Source organism: Chinchilla lanigera, unplaced genomic scaffold (genome assembly GCF_000276665.1).
Source record: "Chinchilla lanigera isolate Chin_1 unplaced genomic scaffold, ChiLan1.0 scaffold00017, whole genome shotgun sequence".
Classification (NCBI taxonomy): Eukaryota; Metazoa; Chordata; class Mammalia; order Rodentia; family Chinchillidae; genus Chinchilla; species Chinchilla lanigera.
The window spans coordinates 15,952,132-15,973,620 of NW_004955418.1; the positions used below are offsets into that span (position 1 = coordinate 15,952,132).

The 21,489-nt window shown below is 38.1% G+C and overlaps 1 protein-coding gene across 1 annotated transcript in view; it reads right to left on the bottom strand.

Moving 5' to 3' along the window:
* Cast (calpastatin) overlaps positions 1-21,489 on the bottom strand; it is a gene marked incomplete in the record, with an annotated part of 114,191 nt that overhangs the window by 92,181 nt on the left and 521 nt on the right. Inside the window, 1 exon segment of the mRNA XM_013512987.1 lies at positions 11,039-11,101. Within this exon segment, the coding sequence (XP_013368441.1) occupies positions 11,039-11,101 (63 nt within the window).

Consider the following 21,489-nt stretch of genomic DNA (forward strand, 5'->3'; position numbering starts at 1 on the left):
TGAGTCCTCTGTCTTCTAACTGAGCCTATCTTTCACATGGGAACTCCTTCAGTTGATTGAAACCCCTGTTCTTCAACCCCTGCTCATTACATGTTCCACCAGCCCTCAGTTCTCTTCCTTCCTGCCAGCAGGGTTTTACTGAGGATATTTTGAAGCTTCAGTGGCCTCATCAGAAAGCTTACAATCTCTCCACAGTGCCTCCTCTACGATGTCTCCCTGCCCATCTGGCGCCATCTTCCTTCCCCTCTTACCCACTCTGATCTTGCCTTCAGCTTCCTTAAATCCTTAGCTACTCTTTAGCTGGTAGACATAGCCAAGGATTTAAGGCTCCCTTCAAACCCTTCCCGTCTCTATCCCTCTGTCCACCCTGCCATACTTTCATTTCCTATGTCAAGCCCTCAGCTTCTACACTCACTTGAAATTTAGGCCCCTGCCTCACTGGGGTTCTCACGGCACTCAAGAATACCCAAAAGTGCCCTAGCTGAGGCTGAAAAGGAAGAAGGGTAACTTGAAAGAGACTCAACCCTTCAGATCAGGGTTTGGGCCTATCCAGATGCTGCTGGATGTCTCCTCAGTCACTGGTCTAAAGTTTAATCCATCGTCTCCATAGGACTATATGTCAGATGAAAGATGAAAATCTAAAATCTGTCCACACGTATTACTGCTCAGTATCAGCCTTCACACTCAGAAGGTAACCTCCATTCATCCCATTCAGAAAACAATGCAGATAAAATTATAAGGAGGAACGCAATGCTTTATGTAAGCCAGTGAATTTTATAGTATTGTCTTTACCTAATTAAAATTACAGAATGAAAACTATAGTAAGATCTTTGCATCTATTTATATGTTTTGTGCATTTATCTATCTATATATATAGAACACATGAATGGTATTTTCCAACCTCTACATATTACTACAAAACTAATTTATAAAATGCATTAAAGAAATTCTATTCAAATTAGTTTAGAGATGAATGAGCACTTATACAAATTAAATATTCTTAAAACTCCTGGAAATATAAAAAAACAAATAATTTTCAAGTTTATATGCTTTGGATAAATTTCTGGTAAGTAAATTTAGGTTAGTATTGTTGATTTAATGAAATGAGAAGATAGGATTCTGAAATTTTACTATAAAACACAATAAATATCTGAGGAAATGGGTATTTTTAACTTATTTTAAACCTTCCAAAATGTACACTTGCATTAAAGTATCACATTACTCCTTTAATATGCACAATTTTTATTTTTTGTGTACTAGTTAAAATAAATGTAATTTAAAAAGAAAACAGAATGTATTATAAAATTGTGAAATGGTGTACTCATATCTGTGATCCTATGTAATCGAATTCAAATCTTTGATGTATTGTACAGCTTTCCAAAATTCTAAGTAAAGTCTTGTTTTCAAACTTACCTTTGAGATTTTCCAGTGGTTACTTGGGGAAAAAAAATCTCAAAGGATTTGTTCTTTTGCATTATAAAGAGAAATGTTAAAATAATTCTGTTTACTTGATATGTTAAATTGTACAGGAAGCATTTTCAAATAAAAAGTGATGTATAATCTTTTCTAGGTTGTATTTATATAAGTAAAATTTTGCTATTTCTGAAACCATATGAAATCCATAGAAACATGCCAATACTCTCACTGTCCATGAAATGTTCTGGTTTAGAGTATTTTTAGTCATAATTTCAGTTAATTTTTAAAATGCTGTATGCCACAAAAATAAGTAAATCTCCTTCCCTATTGTGCATTAATAAACTGTCATAAATTCTTTAGAAGCTGACAGATTCATAAAACAGCTAACTTAACATCAAGAGGAACAAGAATTAATTACCTAAGATTGAATGAATTGATATAGAATAATAACTGCTTTTGTTTTGAAATGTTGCTGGTTCTATTTTTTGAAATATAAATTACTCTTTTCTTTTTCTTTAAATTATCTATATTGGTGACAGTTTAGTAAATTATAATTTTATAAATGAAAATGCAACATTTATCTTTTCTACCTACCTAATCTCTCTAAAACTTGGAAACTTTTATTGAATATGCTTATTTCTATGAGAATATAATTATTTTCATAGAATCTATTCACCTTGAAACAAGAAATAATTGGAAAAGTTGGTTACATGATCCAAGCTTTGGCTAGAATGTCGTATTTAAGGAGGATAAGCATAGAATCTGATTTACAGAACTAAGATTGACTTTCTCGCTCAATGCTTACAGAGTCATCTTAGAAAAACCAGGCTGGCTTCAGGGTTCCCAGCTTTATAGGTGAGGAAGATCACTTGCAGGCAGGGCTGGGAAATTTAGGGTATCACGGTGACTGTGTGAAGAAAGGAATGAACACAAATCTATTGGTAATGAAGATGGGTGGTAGTAAGTTTATTTGACTTCCCAACCTGGAGAGGCTTTCAAAAGTCTAATTAAAGACTCATAAAAAGTTCCAGCAAAACAAACTCCAAAAGGCTTACATAGTCAATTAACATTCTTGCTGCATTTATGTAAATAAGTAGGCCAAATATAACGAGACCAGTCTTTCATTTCAAAAGACTACAGTTTACCTCATAGGTTCTCATGGGCACAAGGCAATAGACATTCAAGGGCATATAGGCACCGGCTCTTCTAGTTTTCTCCAATATCTGGCTGTAGGTTCCAAAATCATGGTTCCAACTTTTCTCTCATCCTTTTGACTTGTCATGTACCCCCTGAGAACTAAACTATCCTTTTCCCAAAGCCCTACACTTTAAAGCTGGACACCTTGATATGAATGAACTTCAAGGAAATCACTACCACAGACGATGTTGGTGCCTGCTGCTGTACAGCGACTTGGGAAGTTCACTTGAGGCCACCACCAAAGGCATTCAAGCTGCAGACCAGGAAGCGCACCAGAAGGCCCCTGCCCCACTCGCTGCCCAGCACAGGATGCTTCAGCCCCACCTGGAAACTTTCTCCCCTGGCTACCCTCTGGAATCATAAGCTGGTTTCCAACTTTTAATTGTTGTTCTTTTATTTCCAACGAAATTTTCCTGCCTGGCTGATTGACTGTTAATACCATCTACCAAAAGTTCTCTTCTAGGACTCAAGCCCAAGAGATGCTTGCTAGTCCTTATGACCAAATGAGAAATGGGCTTCTGCTGTCCAAAGGAATGAAGAATGCCTCTTCATTCCTTCAACAACAGGGCGATTGAAAAAGACACTCTCAAAAAGCAAACTTTAAAATGTCTTGCCTGACCACTGTTTCAAGTGTTGACTTGGACTTCTCGGTTTGTCTTTGCATTTTCCAACTTTAGCAAGCATTCTAAGTCACTTTAGATAGATTCCTCATCCTTGATATCTTCTAAACCCTAGATATCTGATCAAATTCCTCATCCTCCGACATCCTTCAGGTGATATCGGAGCACTCTGGCCTACTTTCAGCAAGAATCCTATCATTAGGTCAGTGTTGCTAGATCCTTCTTCTTATAACTACTGTTTCCCCTAAATAAATAAATACCCTCCACTGACCTCCCCCCAACTATTCCTTGCCTATAAATCCCACTTTTCTAATTAAATTGGAAATCAAATCTAACTTCTCTCCCCACTGAAAAATTCCATTGCACTGGTCCCTAAACTTACAGCAATTGTCCTGAATAAAGTCTGCCTTATTGTTTTTTTAAAAGGTGATATGAACAATTTCATAGCACATATATTTTTGGGTAAAGAAACACTGATTTCAACTGTTTTTGTTTGATATACTCTTCTTTGCATAAATCTAGATACATTAAAAGAAGAGCCATCTATGCAAAATTTCCACTTAGCATCCTCTTGATCATAACCATGGTGCAATGGCTATCTCCTTATCACCCTGCAAAGCAGCTCAGAAGAGTACCGACATCCTCCCATGAAAGAGGATGTATCACTCATAAGCTCCAGACCTCGCACCCCATCATTCTGAAGCTATTAACACTTTAGGCCCTGGCTCTCTATTCCTCTTCCCCTTTCCCACTGATGACTGTAGGGTCCAGCTTCTGAAACCCTTCAGTCACTGCTTACTTAACCTAGTCACCTATTTCTTTCTCATTTCCTACAGGGAGTTACCAACATTTGATTTTAGTTTCTCTCTATATAATCTTTTCTTTAATAATTTCAACCAAGAATTTTCACAGTGGGGGTTAAAAAGAGAGATCAGTGGAAAGTTACTTAGGCTGTGCATGTGGCTTTTCAAAGCTTCTACAGCACACGAAACAGTTGGTCTTGCTGCAGGCTCAGAAGTGCTTAGAGTTTATAGCTCGAATTTTCTAAACTTTCTAAGTTTCCCTTAAAATTCAGCCTGAATCTGTGTCTCAGGATAAACCAATTATTTTATTGTCTGCAGCATGCCCTGTGCTTTTATTGGAGGTTTTGAATTTCAATTCACTCACTATTCGTGAAAGTTTTATCATAGGCTCCAAAAAAATAATTATAATACCATTCATTCATAAAAAGACAAGCACTGACCTAATGTATTTCATGATGACTAACACATTGAAGATGTCAAAATACCAGAAACCACAAGGAGAAATCCCAGGAAAATAGAGAGATACGGAATGCACTGTGATGGTTATAATCCCCAAACTTGTACACTTCAAGACCCTTTGTTAAAACTCATGAGGAGTTCCACACAACTAATGAACAGAAAAGAGTCCAAAGTGAAAGCTCATTTCACAGGTTACACCCAAATAAAAGAGACCGGAGGGGACGTGACTAAAGAAGCCAAAGTCTGTTAATTTGAGACAGGCCCACGTAATCCTAGTGTAAAACATTCTATCTAGCAACTCTTATTTTCTCCTCTTCAAGATGAGAAACAGGAAGAGAAATTTAGTAATTATTAAAGAAAATCAGCCACATGCCAAAATCTAGGCAGAAGTTCCATTCTAGTCAAAGCCAGTGGAACTGTACTGAGGAGTGCAATTGGTGAAAAACTTGTCCTAAGTAGGAAGTGGAACAAGACCACATCCCGAGGGTCTCTTTCTCTCTCAAATGCTTTGACTCCATACAGAAATGCAAATCTGGAAATCTGTGGTCTCTCTTCTTCAGTAGGAGGCAATCTACCTTTATTTTCTATTAGTGCCTCTCTCATAAACCAAGGCAAAGATTACAAATTCTGGAAACCAACAAAGTAGAAACCTGGTGGATTCAATGGAGTGAGCAAGATGTGGTAAACAGGGTGTGGTAGTAACACGCTGCACCCTGGGAAAACGTGTCCTGAGTAAAGTAGTCTTCACTGGGATGGTGTCTTGGTTACTTTTCTCTTGTTGCTGAGACAAAATACCTGACACCTAAAAGTAAGGAAGGAAAGGTTTACTTAGCTTACAGTTTGTGGAGGTTTCAGCCCATAATCAGCTGGCTGCAAGGCAGGGTGGCACATGGCACAGGTCAATAGCTCATGGCCACCAAACAGCAAAGCAACAAGAGCCAAAAGGGAGGAATGGCAGCAAACAGTCTCTTTCTCTCCCTTACACTGTATGCAAACTATCTACCCTAGGGCAGGTGTAGCACTAACACCCATAATCCCAGCATGGATCAATCATAAACTCTAAAAGCCCACCCCATGACTGCATGAGGCTTTGGGGCAACACCCAGACACAAACCATAACAGACAGATACAAAGAAGGCCCATTAGCAGTACACAGTTAGGAATGAAGTTCCTTCCTGCATGTCATTTCGTACAGACGATGTTCTATACTGGATGAAATCAGATAATGCCATTGGATAATAGAGTTTTACCAAGACTGTGTGCATCTACATGCCAAACATCTGAGACCTGAGGAGATTCAACTAACAGACATGGATGGACAGCAGGACAAAAGACAATGTGGGCGTAACTGTTGACAAGGTCCAAGTGTAAACAGAGCTCTTTTAAAAAAGAATAAAAAGAAATCCAAAACAGTGCAGACAGAAGTTAGCATCATTGTCCTGAAGACTGAAAGACCATCTCCCACAAAGATATATTACAAGAAGAACAATGAGAAAAGTCTATGCATCCTTGACAGAAAAATGAGGGTATTGCCTCCATGACAGAATCAGAGAGCAACAGTCTGAGATGCAAAGATAAAAGAGTGGAAGAGACATGAGAGGAAGGGAGGCTACAAAAAAATAAAAATAAACCACAAAATTTAAAACTGTATTGGAAGTTTCAAAGAATAGAATTGAAAATTTAAAATATGGGGGATAAACCTTAGAGACAGAATGGAAAAGTAAAGGTTAAAAAGAAGACTGTAAGACAAATGACTAATAAGAGATTATCTTGTAATTATATGGATGTTTAAGAAGACACAGAAAAACTAACAGCAATAGTTTTAAAAACAAGTAACATACCTCAGGAAAAAAAGTTTTAAAACCATATAAATAGGTAAATTCTGGTAATTTTTTAAAATTTAAAAATAGTATTAGAACTCAAACATGAACCAAGTCCAAAAAAAAAAAGCTTCCTAAAACTAAATCAAAATTAAGCTCCTTCAAACATCTTCTCTACAGAACAAAAGGTCAGGAAACCACAGAGTAATAGTACAGAATTTTGAGAAAACAGAGCTGTTAGCTAGGAATGTTGTACTACAGTACTGGCTGGCTTTCTTGGGTGAAGCCACTGGGAAAACACACTTGCATACAAACAACCATCTTCTCTCCCTGAGAAAAATCATCTAAAAAAATTAGTATAGTCATTGAGGAAATAGATAAAAATTCAGAACTGAAAAATGGGGAAACTATAGTCCAAAAACTTTTTGGACTAGATGAGTTTGGTGATGGCCACTACAGTTCTGGATGCCCAAGTGAGTCAGGTGAGACTGATTTCACACCGCTCCATGGCTGTGCCTCTTTGGGGGCATTAGGGCACGAGCTCATGAGCCCATGAACACCCACAGTTTATGCGGACTTCCTCGAATGTGCTATAATCCCTTCAAACCATGTCTGCTGCAGCACTCCTCCAGGGCTTGCTAGTTATGGCTCATTCATCAGGGGAACACTGCCCGAATGACTCTTGAACAAGAAGTAAGTTTCCCTCCTACAAAAACACAGTAGAAAACACCGACTAGATTAAATGCCAAGAACTTGAATAATGTTTCAAATCCCCACATACAGAAGCCTGTTTTTTGTTTTTTATTGGAATAGGTTAATCTATTTCAAAGCACATTATTTATCATTTTAGTCTGGGCCCGTTCATGGTGCTCCCTAAGGATGCTTTCTTTGCTTAGAAATTAGGATGTGTTGTACTTCATAACAAATGGCTGGCCTCTGTATCCTCAGGATCCATATCTGTAGATTCAAATAACGTCAGATCAAAAATATTTGGAAAACTTGTGTCTGTATACCGCATGTATTTCTTTCCTTGTCACTGGTCCCTAGAAAAAATAATATCTACATGCCACTTATACTGTATTAGGTATTACTGAGAGATGATTTAAAGCACATAGGGGAATTTATATTATATGAAAATACTGTGCCATTTTATGTAAAGGACTTAAGTATCCAATGATTTTTGGTACCCTCAGGGAATCTTAAAGCCAATCCACCACACTCCAAGAGAAGACTCTAGAAGCACAGAAAAAGATGTGGGGAAATGCACCATGATGTATGTAAGTGGTGACCATCTCACAAGGTGCTAGAATTCTAGGAAATATTTTTCCCTTAAATTCTTTGCCACTTTCTAGATTTTTTCAGTGATTACATATTAGCCATATCATCTTTAAAATGTTACAAAAATCAAGACAAATCTGTTCAAAATACTTGTGAATAGATGAAGTATCACACTCATTTAAGAATACAGACAATAGCTTGCAGCAGGGTATAATTAAATGTTAAGATTCTGGGTAATATTATTTGTGTTTCCCAGGTACCTATTACTTTCATGGTTAAAAGAAAAAAGATGGACTTTATTAAAAGAGAAAAGTAAGAAATAATTTTAAAAACTGTCTCACTAAATAATTTATTCATTTAAGGAGAAAAGGTAATTAATAAATAAAAAACTCCACCAGTGCTATTCTAGTAAGTAAAGTGTATTAAATATATTTTCCTTTAATTCATATCTTTTATTATCTTCTACTTATATCTCTATTTATAAAAAATATACTAATCATTAAATTTGAAGCTTTAAAAACTCTGAGCGCTCATGCCCATTTTGTGATTTAAGTTCCATTGCCTAGAATTCCAGTGAAATGTTGCTAAAAGGCTGATACTTCCCCCACAAGTGGCCAAAACTACAAGTCAAATGCTTTAAATAGATTTGATTACATGGGTGGAAAGACTCCCATGTTCCACAGTATTTAAAGGTGCTTGTGCTGAGTGTTTTCTTTTGTTTTGGTGGGTACCAGGAATCAAGCTCAGGACCTTACGCTTGCCAGGCAGGTGCTGCGCCACTGAGCTCTATCCCTGGCCTAGTTTTCACCTTTCTTCCTGCTCTCTAGTCGTTCTACTTTGGTTTTTCAGTCTATGCATCTTTTGATGTTATAATTCTGCATTTGGGGAGGACTTGTTAACTTCATAACTATTGGAATAAATAAATTCTCATAGACATTTACCCTACTCCATCCTCAAGCATTTCCATTGCAAATGCAACACAACAAATGGTATTTCAATTGTATCATTGTATTAAAATTATTGCAGATATCTTCAAATCCTGTAATGGCATAGAGGGAAAATTTCAAAAAAGTAAGAACTATTGACAGTAGCTAAGGAGAAAATCTCTGAAATTCATACAATATAATGGTTATTCTCACTTAAGCTGAAAGTCTTTCATCTGGCTACCTCCTGTCAAAGTTCTCCTCTGAACTCTTTTCCTACATTATATAAATGAAATACAGCAAAGTAATAGACAAGGAAAAATAGTCAAGAAGTAACCCTAAATATAGAAACCAAATTTTCAAACTGACTTTCTTGCAAATGCCTTACTAGTAAGTTCGTGTATTCTTGCGGGTAGTAACTTATTTTGCCTTTGGTGGTACGTGCTAGGTTGAAATGGATTACAAAGACCCAAAGTACATTTTATAATCTCACTTCTCTCACAGAGTAATAGGTAAGAAATATCTGGAAGAAAGAATCGGTTTCAGAAAATCTTTCTATGGTAATTTTGAGAACAAAAGAGGTAGTAAGTGGCCATGAGTGGTGAGTGAGGCAGATCATAAATCCAGACTGCATATGTTTTTATTGTTGTGAAAATAAAAGCTAAAATAATGCCTATTGTAGGACAGTTTCCTTGCTCCAGGGCCAAAAAGTTTCATTCGTAGCTTATTTGCACATTAAAAAAGAATTAAAGACACTTTGGGAACAGAACATTTTGGAAACACGCCATCACTACCAAATTATGCACACCCATGCTTCTCTACCATCACTGGAGGTACACGTTCAGCCTTTCAGGGTCAAAGTCAAAGAACAGTTTGCCTCAATGGATACTGCAACTTTGAATTTGCCCCTGACAGCATTTGTTGTAGGGCTTCTTCCCAGTGCTTTGGAAGCCTTTTGTTTTATTTTGTTTTGTTTTACAAATATGGACATGAGAGTTTTATCTTGATGCCATAAAAAGACAACTCCATGCTAGCAGTTGTTGCCTAAACCAATAACATCTAGACAGTCAAGACATAATATTTAGATTTTAAAGTTTTTACACAACTGGCCAGAAAGACCATGTAAAAATCGATTTACTATTCACCTGACTCTGTTGGAAAAGACATCCTTCTTGTGCAAATAGTTTAATCTTGATTAATACTAAGAGAGAATAACATCCAAAGACATATCTCTTGTCTGGAGAATAAAGGAACAGTATAGTTCTCAAACAGGAAAGTATTTGTCATTTGCCTACATAATTCATTTTGTGAATAACTTGTCTAGGAATATAGTTAGAGAGCAAGGCTGATAAAGGGACTTCGTGATGCCAGACGGATTTTCATGATAGCAAGAAAGGGAAAAATGTGGTTTTTCTTATGAAAATGTATGATCAGGAATAAAACTTAATATAAGTTTACTTTTACTATTTTTTTCAAATTTGTTTCCCAGGGGAACAAAAAATTCAATACAAATTTGCTGGTTAGAAGTACCCAAAATTGTCACATTGGTATCGAAAACAATGGTAGCAAGTTAAGGAGTAAACAATACAGAATACATAGCTGATTCTCATCGTAACAGCCTTTCTTTTATTTTTGGTACCAGGAATTGAACTCACAACCTCACGCTTGCTAGGCACTGTGCCCATGAGCTAAATCCCCGCCCACAGCCTTCTTATTTATTGAGTGTTTTGGAACTAAAAGGAAAGAGAACCTAAATTTCCAAAAACACCTGTTTAGTGTTAATAATATAAACAAGAATAAAATGGTCACTTTATACTTTTAGAATGTCCATGTATTTTTCAGGATCAGGCTACATGACCTTTAAACATTGGATGTGACACAGTTTCTTTTGAATGGCCATGAATACATCAACTGAGATTTAACATAGAAAAAGCAGGAGTGTATGAACACAGTACCCTTTGGAAGGACAGAGCTTTCTCATGACACTTTCCTAGAGAAGTAGGTCGGCGGTAACATTGGTGCGTCATTCAGTGAAAGGAGAAATTCACAGGTCAAAAGAAAACCCATCTCAAAGCAGGAAAGATTCACCGTTTCCACAGAATCTATGGAAATAAAAGGAGTTCTTTCTTTCTTTTGTCTACAAACCTGAATGTGTTGTTAATCTTAGCCATCACTGCCCTCCCATGAAAAAAGATTTCCTTTCCCTCTACAGCATTTGCTATCCTCTATACCTGCTGTGTTTGCCAATAAAGCAATCACTATTCCCAATTTCTGCAGGGAAAACACTTCAAAATAGTTTAAATAGAAACTTTCTAAAGTTTCTCTTCTGAAGAACACTTTTTTATGTTCAGTATTTTCCACTTATATTTTTGAGTTAAGTCTTAGGTAAAACTAAATTCTGCAAAACTAAATTTGCCAAATTTGCTAAGTAGCGCCAAACTCTTCACCACAGTATTATTATTTCAAGACAGAATTCAGTTTACAATCAAGAGAAAATGAAAACTCAGTCTTGTGGAAATTACCTCATCTGCTTCTTTCTTTTCTCCTGATTTGGGTGCTGATCCACTGGTCTTTTCACTGACATGCTAAAAAAGAGTTAAAGAAAGAAAGATAATGTTTACCAGAGGAAGTGATAAAGATAATATGCCTTTAATACACAAAGGCTAAATGCACAGACTTTAAATACAAGCACCCCTTTAATCTTCCTCTGAGATATTAGTTAATTCTACACAGAGTAGAAGGCTTTCAAAAGGGATGATACAGACATTCATCTGGGATCTAGAAAGTCACTCTGTAATTAACCAGTTACCAAGCTCATGGCCCTACCAACACAGCATCCTGTCTCCTACAAAATGTCTCAGGCAATTTTGCAGCCCAAATTGCCAGTATGGGAGGTGTCTGCTTCATCATGAGGATGAGATCTCAAAGAACCGTGTTGCATCTGAAGCCATACTTAAGCCTCAGTGCAGCAGGGACATAAGAGTCCACCACAACATTGCAAGTCACCCGTCACTTCCAATAGCTCTTGGAAATTCCCTAGCGTTCTTCCATCTGAGTATTCACCTCTACACAATGATAAAATCTGAAAACGAAACATGCACCTGGTACTTATTATGGCTTTAGAATTTCGTTGTCTAGAAACAGAATAATTTTTTTAACTAAGACATTAGGAATGAATGTAAATATTTTTACATGGAACATAAAAGTTTACATGCTCATCTGTCTTGGTGGTAAAGTAAAATAAACCCTAAAGTTTGCTAAATTTCTTCAGAAATGAAAAATATTTGTATGTTCCCTACAATTGGATGGATATAAGGAATTATTTCATTCCTTGCATTTTTTAAGACATACAAGACAGTAGGAGAAGGGATCCAAATGTGAGAAAATAAAAGCTCGTTACTGGATTCAAATCTGACAGTCCCCAGTTACACCAAAATATAAAATACTATTACATGCCCTAGAGCAGAATCACAATATGAATATATAGAATGAAATTATTTAAAAGAAGAGTAATAATGATAGTAATAACTTATACCATATTATTGACAAAGCATTTTCACACATATTCTTAATACAAAAAATAGGTCATCTGGCCTTATAGATGAGAGAACATAATAATAATTCGATGTTCTTCAGAGTGACATGTATCTAGTAAATGAGAAAAGGTCACAAAGCAAATTTTCTTATTTTATAATTTGCTCTTTGCCTCTCTCCCGGGCTAAACAGGATTACATAATAATATTACTTTAATCATATCAACAGATATTCTAGTAAAGAAATGACCAAGGTTATGAGAACACATGGCTAGATTCTTTACTTAATAGTTCTTTATACATACAACTAATAATGAATTACTTTATTTTTTATTTTTATTTTTATTTATTTTTATTTTTTAATTTTTTTTATTTTTATAATGAATTACTTTAATGAATGAGTTTCCCTCCAAAAGAAACACTCCCATGGATCAGGGGACAGAATCCACAGAAAGCAGTAAAGCCATAATTTCCTTCTACATCCTAGTCAAGGGGTTGCTTGTCCATAGTTGAGAGCAATCAGTAAGGAACAATTCATAAATTTTCAAAAATAGTTTTTTAAAAAAAACATTTCAAATCTCACATATAAGCCACACATGACAGAGTGTGCTTGCAGTCCCAGCTACTGTATTTGGGAGGCTAAAGTGGAAGGATCACTTGAGCTCACAAGTTTGAGATAAGCTCTAGAAAACACAGTAGTAAGACTACGTCTCAAAATAAATAAAAAAATAAATTGTTTAAAATGCACAGATATGTCTGGACTAGGTAGTAGGTGATAAGTATTAGAATAATTATGCATGAAAGTTTTGTAGAAGCCAGACCAGGGGTGGGGGGGAAAAACAGTTGTCTCTGTGTTAGCATAAAGTTGTCTTGGTACCTAGGGTTTTCACATAAACAAACTGAAACTGAACCTGAAGGCATTTCTTGTAACTGACTTTACAAAAAAAAAAGCCTCAGCTAATTACAAGCATCCAAACAACCAACCGGTTTTATAATCAGGGACCGCCCCTCAGATCATACACAAATAAGGCAAAGGTTTAGCTGTATCCAGTCAAGTAATTTCTTTACTTTTGTCACTATCAGCCTAAAAAAGCTTGTTGCTTATGCTGCTGAAATAAAGCTCTCTCAAACTGTTCCAGGTTTGAGTGGTGCTCCAATCCTGAATTGTTTCATTTGCTCAGATAAATTGCGTTAAATTTGTTTTGTCTGAAATTGTCTTTTAACATGTCTAGAACAGACATTCAGTATTTGGAGACAGTATTTAATATGGGCAGATCTACAAAGACAAGATCTATCAAATCTGTCTCCTTCCAGCGCTGATAAATTTAGAAAGATATCACCTTCATTTAAATTCCATACATTTTTTAGATTAGATAAAGTAATTTCCTACCACTTTGTCTGTAATTCAGTATTGCTTGTATTGTTCTTATGCTATTTTGTTTTTTTCTGTTTTTTGTTTTTGTTTTTTTGTTTTTGTTTTTTTGTTTTTCTTCTGGTACCAGGAATCGAACTCACGACCTTGCACTTGCCAGGCAGGCGCTTTGCCACTGAGCTAAATCCCCAGCCCCTATTTTGTTTTTTTCTGGTCCCCGCCCGGGTACCAGGAATCGAACTCATGACCTTGCACTTGCCAGGCAGGCACTGTGCCCCTGAGCTAAATCCCCAGCCCTTATGCTATTTTGTAAATGGATGCCTGTATGTTAATATGTTTTCCTTCTTTTATTTTCAAAATAAATTTTTAAAAAAGATTAGATAAAGTAAATAACAAAAACAATATCCACTGTTCTACTAGTATTTGCTGTTTTGAGGGCCTCTTGTACTTGTCAGGTGTTACTGTTCCACTTTACAAATGAGAAAACTTAAAAGGGCAACTTGCTTGGGTCCCACCTAAGACCTTGCACTCTCTGTACAGTTCTACTCTGATTTCTGCTCACTTGGCAAATGTGTATCATGAGCTACTGCCCCCCAACAAACGTGCATATACAGCATTTTATCCCTTAAAATATAGGACTATAGATGATCCCTATAAACATTTCTAAATTGTTTCTTTACGGTACTTGAAAGAGATTCTACTGTAATCATCCAGATTAACCAAAGTCAGTAGTACTTGCTTTCACTGAAATGCTTAGTATCTTCCAAATTTTGTAGAATCTCAATAGTTTGGGAGGGCTATACATAGTGAATGCTTTTGAAAGTGTTGAGTTACAACAGTTTAAAAATATAAGCATTATTATTTTGTCATTTCAAAACAATTATTTGTTCTCAATCAATAGGAAGCTTTTTATAGTACACAAAAGTGTAATGACATAAATAAAAATCACTTATAATTAAACGCTAAGCGCGCAGTTTGAGCTCTCACCAGCTAAGGACTTCCAGTCATGCTAGGCTTTTGCTTTGCAGCACTTGGGCACCTTCCTTATTGTTACAAAGCCAGCTATAAAATGTGATAAAATCAAATTTCTATACCTATAAGGGAGAAAGAAGATGGGATAACAGCTCTTGCCAATCTAAGTCCAAGTGTGAAAATAGTGGTAAGTATTACTGTGTCTTTGAAAATTAAAAAAATAAGAATGCACACAGTTTATTTTAGGGAAAGACATTCGAAAATACAGTTGTGATGATGGCACCACCCTGTGAATATGCTAAAAAAATACTGTCTGCAATTATGGGTCAATTGTACGGTTTCTGAGTTATTCTTGGATAAAATTTTAAAAATCATGACGCTCATTTAGAACTCAAAACTTGTCCTTCAACCTGAAGAGAAGGCCACCGAGATCACTATTTGCACAACAAGGGACAGCTGTGGCAAAATCATGAACAATAAAAAGTGTATCTTGGTGCCCTCTGGATTTTCATGTAGCTCAGCTCTCTCACTGTGCAGCCACAGGTACTGAGCAAGCCACGTTCCTGAGGGGGGCCTCCTGAGGACAGGGAAGCTTCTAGTTAGGTCAGCATCCTTCAGCACACACCACAATTCCCCAGCTACAGCGAGGACTGGGAACCACTGGTTTTGAGGGGAGATTTGTGGGCACCACAAATGGTAGTTCTGCTCCTCAGACCACCTCATTGAGGCAATGCCTCCTGCAGTTCTGGCATCCTCCTGAGCAAACTGATTGCTTAGTAAAGGGGCACAGTGCCTATGTTCACCCCAGAATCTCCTGTCCAGTTCTGAGCCTTGCCTTGTTTGTGGAGCATCACAGCTCCATATCTACACAGGTTTCTATTTTCTTAGTAAAGGAAACAAATTAGCACTTTATTGTACATTGCCTTTCCTACTAATAACTTCCTAAATGTATATCTTGTCTTCCCAACAAGTTGGTAAATTGCATTTGGCTTTTCTCGCTGTAGCTGTTGAATTGTGACGTGTGCTGAAGGATGGACCCCACTGCTAACCTAACGAGAAGTTTCCCTGTCCTCAGGAGGCCCCCTGGAACGTGCCTTGCTCAGTTTCCCCCCTTTTCTCTGCCTTTGAGGGCCTCCTTAGTACACATTGTCTCCTGCAGGCCAAGCCAATTATCCTTCCAGCTTCTTCAGGCTAACCCTGCATCTGTGTCCTTGCAGCCTAGGGTGGGTAGCAGCGTCCTGTAACTTCGTGTCTCTGCATTGTCTCACCTTCCCTGCTGGTTTCTCTGCCTTACCCTATTACCTGGGTAACAAATTTCTTATATTACATTCCTTTTGTCTTAAATACTCAAAGATTTCCCTGTCTCTTAGTTGACTGATAAACTCGGACAGGACAGAAAGAGAATGGGTTTAGCAGGGCAAGTAATTTAATCTTTCAGTTTCTTCTCAAAATGGAGTGGATGGTGCCTATCCCTAGGGCTGACGTAGTTATGAACAAAAGCTAATGTTAAAAAGGAGCCTGGGCCAATGTGTGGTTCAATTGAGAATACAATAAAAGCTATTCCACTCCCTCTTTTTCCCTGGTACTGATATGATTGTGGTGAATTCTGAGACAGTGAAATGAAGGTGAGAAGTAAGTAAACATTTGAAGGTGTCATGTGTAAGGTTATACACATTAGAACAGAAGAATTTAGGTTTGGCTTTTCTTAAGGTACGGATAAGCCAGGTTCACCTGATAAGTTTTTATTTAGACTTTGTCTATCACCTGATTGTGTATTTTATTAGTTTCACACCTCCGTAATACATCAGAGGTATTAAACTACATGGGAGACAGAGCATTCATTTTTCCAAGAATCTACAACAAGTTGTCACAGGTCTAACACTTAAATTTGGAATTTCCACTACAAAATACTTCCAGAAGAGAGAGAGAGGGAAAGAAAAGAGAGAGAGAGAAAGAGGGAGAGAGAGAAAGAGAGAGAGTGTGTGTGTGCATGGTAGGTAGGAGGATTGGATAGCTAAAACAAGATTGGCACAACCTTAATAATTATTGATGCCAGTTGATTTGTACATGGGGAGTTCATTATATCCTTTTCTGGTATAAGCAAAGTTGTTGCTAAGAACAAGTTTGGGAAAGTTTAGGATCCCCTTATTTCAAGAATATTTATCTTCCTAGGGGCTGGGGATTTAGCTTAGCAGCAAAAGCGCCTGCCTGGCAAGCGCAAGGTCGTGAGTTCGGTTCCCGGTACCGGAAAACAAAACAAAACAAAAAAAAGAATATTTATCTTCCTAAAGTCACCCAAAAGAAAACACTGTTTTTGTTTTAATGCTAAACATCTCACACTTACAGAAAAAGCAAATGTGAGAGATACAGTTTATTTTTAGAAAAATCAGTGAGCATGGGAATGTAATTATTAAAGAAATGTAAGGAAATGATTTTCAATATGTATCTTCCTGCTCCTCTAAAAACATTTATTATCAAATTATAGCATTATGGAGTAACTTTTTTTTTGCAATTCTCAAATAAGAGAAGATAGGTATTAAAGATGAAGTACACAGCTAGAATTGGCCTCTAGGCACACTTTTTCCCTAATAGTTTAAGATTCTTATGGGCACAGAGAGACAGCACTAGAAAGACCTGTGCTTTTTGTCCAGTTTTCAGAGTAGTATTGATTGCCTAACTGCCTGTTTGGTTCTGGGGATCCACCAGCAGTAAAGCTTTTTGAGTTTTCACAAAATTAAAGAATCAGAAGAATGTATTTAGCTACTTTCTTCCCATTTTATTAATCATTAGGATGTACTTGTGGTATCCATGAGAAATGGTGGAGAAGGGCAGTCAGGGACTATCTGCACAATTTTTCATACCTAAAGTACTCTGCAGGGAATCCTGCATGTAGTAGGTAGACAATAAACAGTTGTGAACATCTCTAAGCTTTACATTACTGTGTTCCTTGAGTTTCCTATAGCAAGATAAACTCCACACATTTTCAAAAACTCTAGTCATATGCACTTCCCACGCCTAAATAAACTGAGGAGATAACATATAAACAGTGTCCGCTGGATGGAGTTGCTTTTGCAATTTTCTTAACTGGAAGAGATTCAATGCACATTTTCCCCTTTGTGGTAGTTGTAGTTTTCTTGGCAAGTTTTCATTAAAAAAAAAGGTGAGACAACCTTAAGAACAGAATTTTAGTATCACATTAATGAGACTTCCATCTTTTAAAAAAGATAGTATGGTCTGCTTAACAATGTCCTATATCTGCTGAGATGGCCTGCTCAGAACAAACTCTCACCCATCCACCTTGCGGTCTCAAGTGACCAAACACACCGTTCTTTAAAAAAGTCACTCATGTGATGCAATTAAGTTTCTGGGAAGTAGCAAAACTGAGTAAAGAACAATATTATCAGATGTTAGGCAGCTTAACGACTTGTATACAATGGAAATTAAGCTATTCAGGGATTGACAGCCAAAGAGGAAAGTTGTTTGACCTCTGCTACCCAGAGCTATCTCCACTACCCAGATTCTGTGTTCTTTTTGTAGATCCTATCATTTTCCTTTTGTTACTCCTAAAATTCACTGCAGCCAAGTGGTCTGTTTTTCCAGGGAAGGTTTGTGACATTCTTCCCAGACTGGCTGCAGAGACAGAGTCTCCCAAGGGACTGGGCTCCTTGAGTATGCTGTCACCGGGTCCATGGTTTTAATTAGGCTGAGGAACACCTTTAATTAATGTGGGCCAACAGAGTCAACTTATGACTTAGGAATCTTTTTCCTGGTGGAAGCTGAATTTTCTCTTCTTCATGATTGATCCTATTGATGCTCACAGATGTTTTTCAAATGTAGCTCTTTATATAAAGTTTGGTGCCTTTTTACTACAATCACATAATTCTTTGGAAGATAGGATCCACAGTATTGATAGTATTCAGTGTGAGAATGTACAATATACTGTTTTGGTGGCCAGCTTTATAGGTAGCACACTCTTAAATATATGCATCTAATTATTTTATTTTATTCTTCCTAAATTTTGAAAATTAGGTCATTCCAATGAAGTTTTCATATGTAAAGCACTCCATTAATGATATTTTAATTGCAGGATTTATTAGAAGTATTCTGAGATGTGTCTGTACATAGTTATCTGTGAGGGACTGGTTACAGGACCCCTTCAGATATCAGAATCTGCAGGTGCTCAAGTCTCCTATGTTAAATGGCATAGTATTTGTCTATAGCAATGGCGAACCTTTTAGAGCTTTCAGTGATAACAACCAACAGCCGGCTGCAGCACTTGTGCCATAGGTTTGCCACCATGGGTATATACCCTATGCACATCCTCCTGTATATTTTATCATTAGATTATTTATGATACCAAACATAATGTAAAGGCAATAAATTGTTGTTGTAAATAGTTGCAAGTGGTTGTTGAGGGAATAATTACAAAAAAAGTACGTATTCAGAACAGACACAATTTTTTCCAAATATTTTTGATCTGTTGGTTGAATATACAGATACAGAGGGTTGATTGTATACATGTATCTGTAGGTAGTATATATGTGAATATATAAAATCTATGTATGTATTAAATACATGTGTATAGTTCATATATATAAATATGGATATATACATATTTTATACGTATGTACTATATATCATATGTTTCAATGTATATGTATATGCATTATAAATTGGCTCCATGAACCTTTGGGGGATATATGGATGGGCTTTGAGGAAATCTCCAATTCCCTGAAGCTCTATTTACAAAAATTACATTTTTGTATCTGTGTACATTTTGTTGTTGAAAAGTAATCCGTAACTTCCACTTGTTTCTCAAAATAGTCTCTGTTCACCCACCCAGTGCCAAAACTAAAAGAATAGAGCTTAGGAACCCTGGTCTAGGATCTACTGTCTAATACTATAGCCACGGGGCTGGGGATTTAGCTCAGCGGCAAAAGCGCCTGCCTGGCAAGTGCAAGGTCGTGAGTTCGGTTCCCGGTACCGGAAAAAAAAGAAAAATACTACAGCCACTAGCCACTAATGGCTATTGATCACTTGAAATTTGGCAAGTGTGAGGTGAGATATGCTCTACGTATAAAATGCACACTGGATTTAGAAGACAATATGGAAAGAACATAAACTATCTCAATCAGTGGTTTGTACATTGATTACATATTATATAATATGGGGGAGATATATATATATATACAGTTAAATAAAATATATCATTAGTATTGACTATACTTGCTTCTTTTTGGTTTTGTTAGTCAGCTACTAAAAATTTTAAAATTACTTACATGGCCCACACTATATTTCCATTGGGTAACTTTTCTGTTTAGGAAATGCTAAACCTCTATCACAGGCTGGTTGCTGATTCTAGGAAGTTTCTCCTAGCAAAAAGGATTTTATAATAGTTCCACTGGATTATATGAGAGGTTTTAGCAAAAATGTCAGACTTTATCTAAACAAACAGTATAAGACCACAGTTTCAAACTATTTTCATCCAAGCAGCTCAACATAATTTCCTTCCGAATCATGAGTTCGTAAGAACAGTCTGGTGTCAGCTCTGAACCCCAGCCGCCCATATTTGCAGGTAATTCATACGGGCCACTTTGATAAGACTCCTGGGACAATAATGACTCAAAGCAAACTTTTACTTTTAGCATATCAATAAAATGGTACAATAAAAAACATAGAAAATGTAGAAAATATCCATGAAGAAATATCTCAAGGAGAAATTAGAACTCCTTATTATTAAAAGTGTACATATACATCATGATAAATGGACCTAGTTGTTACCCTTTTCGACAGATGTGAAAACAGTTTCAAAAAGTTGACTCATTATCATTTGAGAACACAGTGCTACTCTCCTCTGTACCTGAGGCTGGCGCACTGCTTGACACAAAGTGGATGTTCAATAAATGCTCATTATCAGATCAGTACCAAGGTTCCTGATTCCAACACAAAGTTTCTACCTCCAAAGAGTGCCTGATCCCTACACCTTTGCTTCTCCCGGTACCACATGCTGAGAGAGGCGTACCTAATGTTTTGATTCTCATCGTAAATCAATGGGACATAAATATTTTGTCTCTCCACCAACAAAACTTTTGTGTCTTTCTTTTTGGAAAGCAATCCAATGTTAAGTCATGCTTCCTGGTTTCAAAACAGTGCAAGTGCCAGCTTGACTGGTTATCACAGCTAATTGTCAGGAAAGACATTAAATGCACTAAACAAATGGAACATTTTCTCTGCTCACGCAAAGTAATGGAATAAGAGCATCGATATCCCCTGCCCTGAGGGGCAGCGACAGCTCCTGCTCCATCCGCCTCGCAAGCATCCTATGAGTCTGGGGCACCTGCTCTCCCAGCAACCCGGAGGACCTAGGGTGGCAGCTCTCACAACACAGGAGGCCGGCTCTCTAGCCTCTCCGAAGCCTAACCCGCGGGTCTGCGAGGGTGTCGCGCCCGGTGCCCACGCCTTGCCCTCCAACTCCCCGGCAGCGTTTAGTGCGCGTGCCCTGAAGAGCTAAGCAAAGCAAACGCACTCCCGTCCCAGCCCTGCCCTGGCCGGGCGCTGCTGTTTACCGTCTTGTACCACCAGCTTGCGAACGCCATGGCGACGACCGGCTTGTTCCGAGCGGTGCCGCGGAGGAGCTGCGAGGGCGCGAGGCGCTGTGCTGTGCTGTGCACGCCAGGCTCGCCCTGCGGCAGGCTGGGACCCGGCTGGCATCCGGCGGGCATTGAGCCCGCGCTGGGTGGGCGGGCGCGGGGGAGGAGCCTAGGCCCCGCCCCGCCCCGGCCCCGCCCCTCCCGGTCTGGCTGCGGGCCGGGTGGGAAGAGGTGTCATTCCTGCCCGCAGCCGCGCCCTGCGGAAGGCAGGAGCCCGCCGTGTCAGGGACCGACCCCTTGCACTTCGGGATGCTGAGTGCACCCGAGTCTCCTTCACGTCCACCTTCCTGTCCCCCCGCCTCACGCGCCAACTTTGCACTGCGCGCCCCGCTCTCGGCCCGCGCAGCGCCCAATGCAGACGCGAGAACCTCCAGCAGCTTTCTGCCACCTGCCTGGCAGGGCGCGGAGCACCGGGCGCTTCCCCGGCGGGCGCTGGGGCGCGGGGT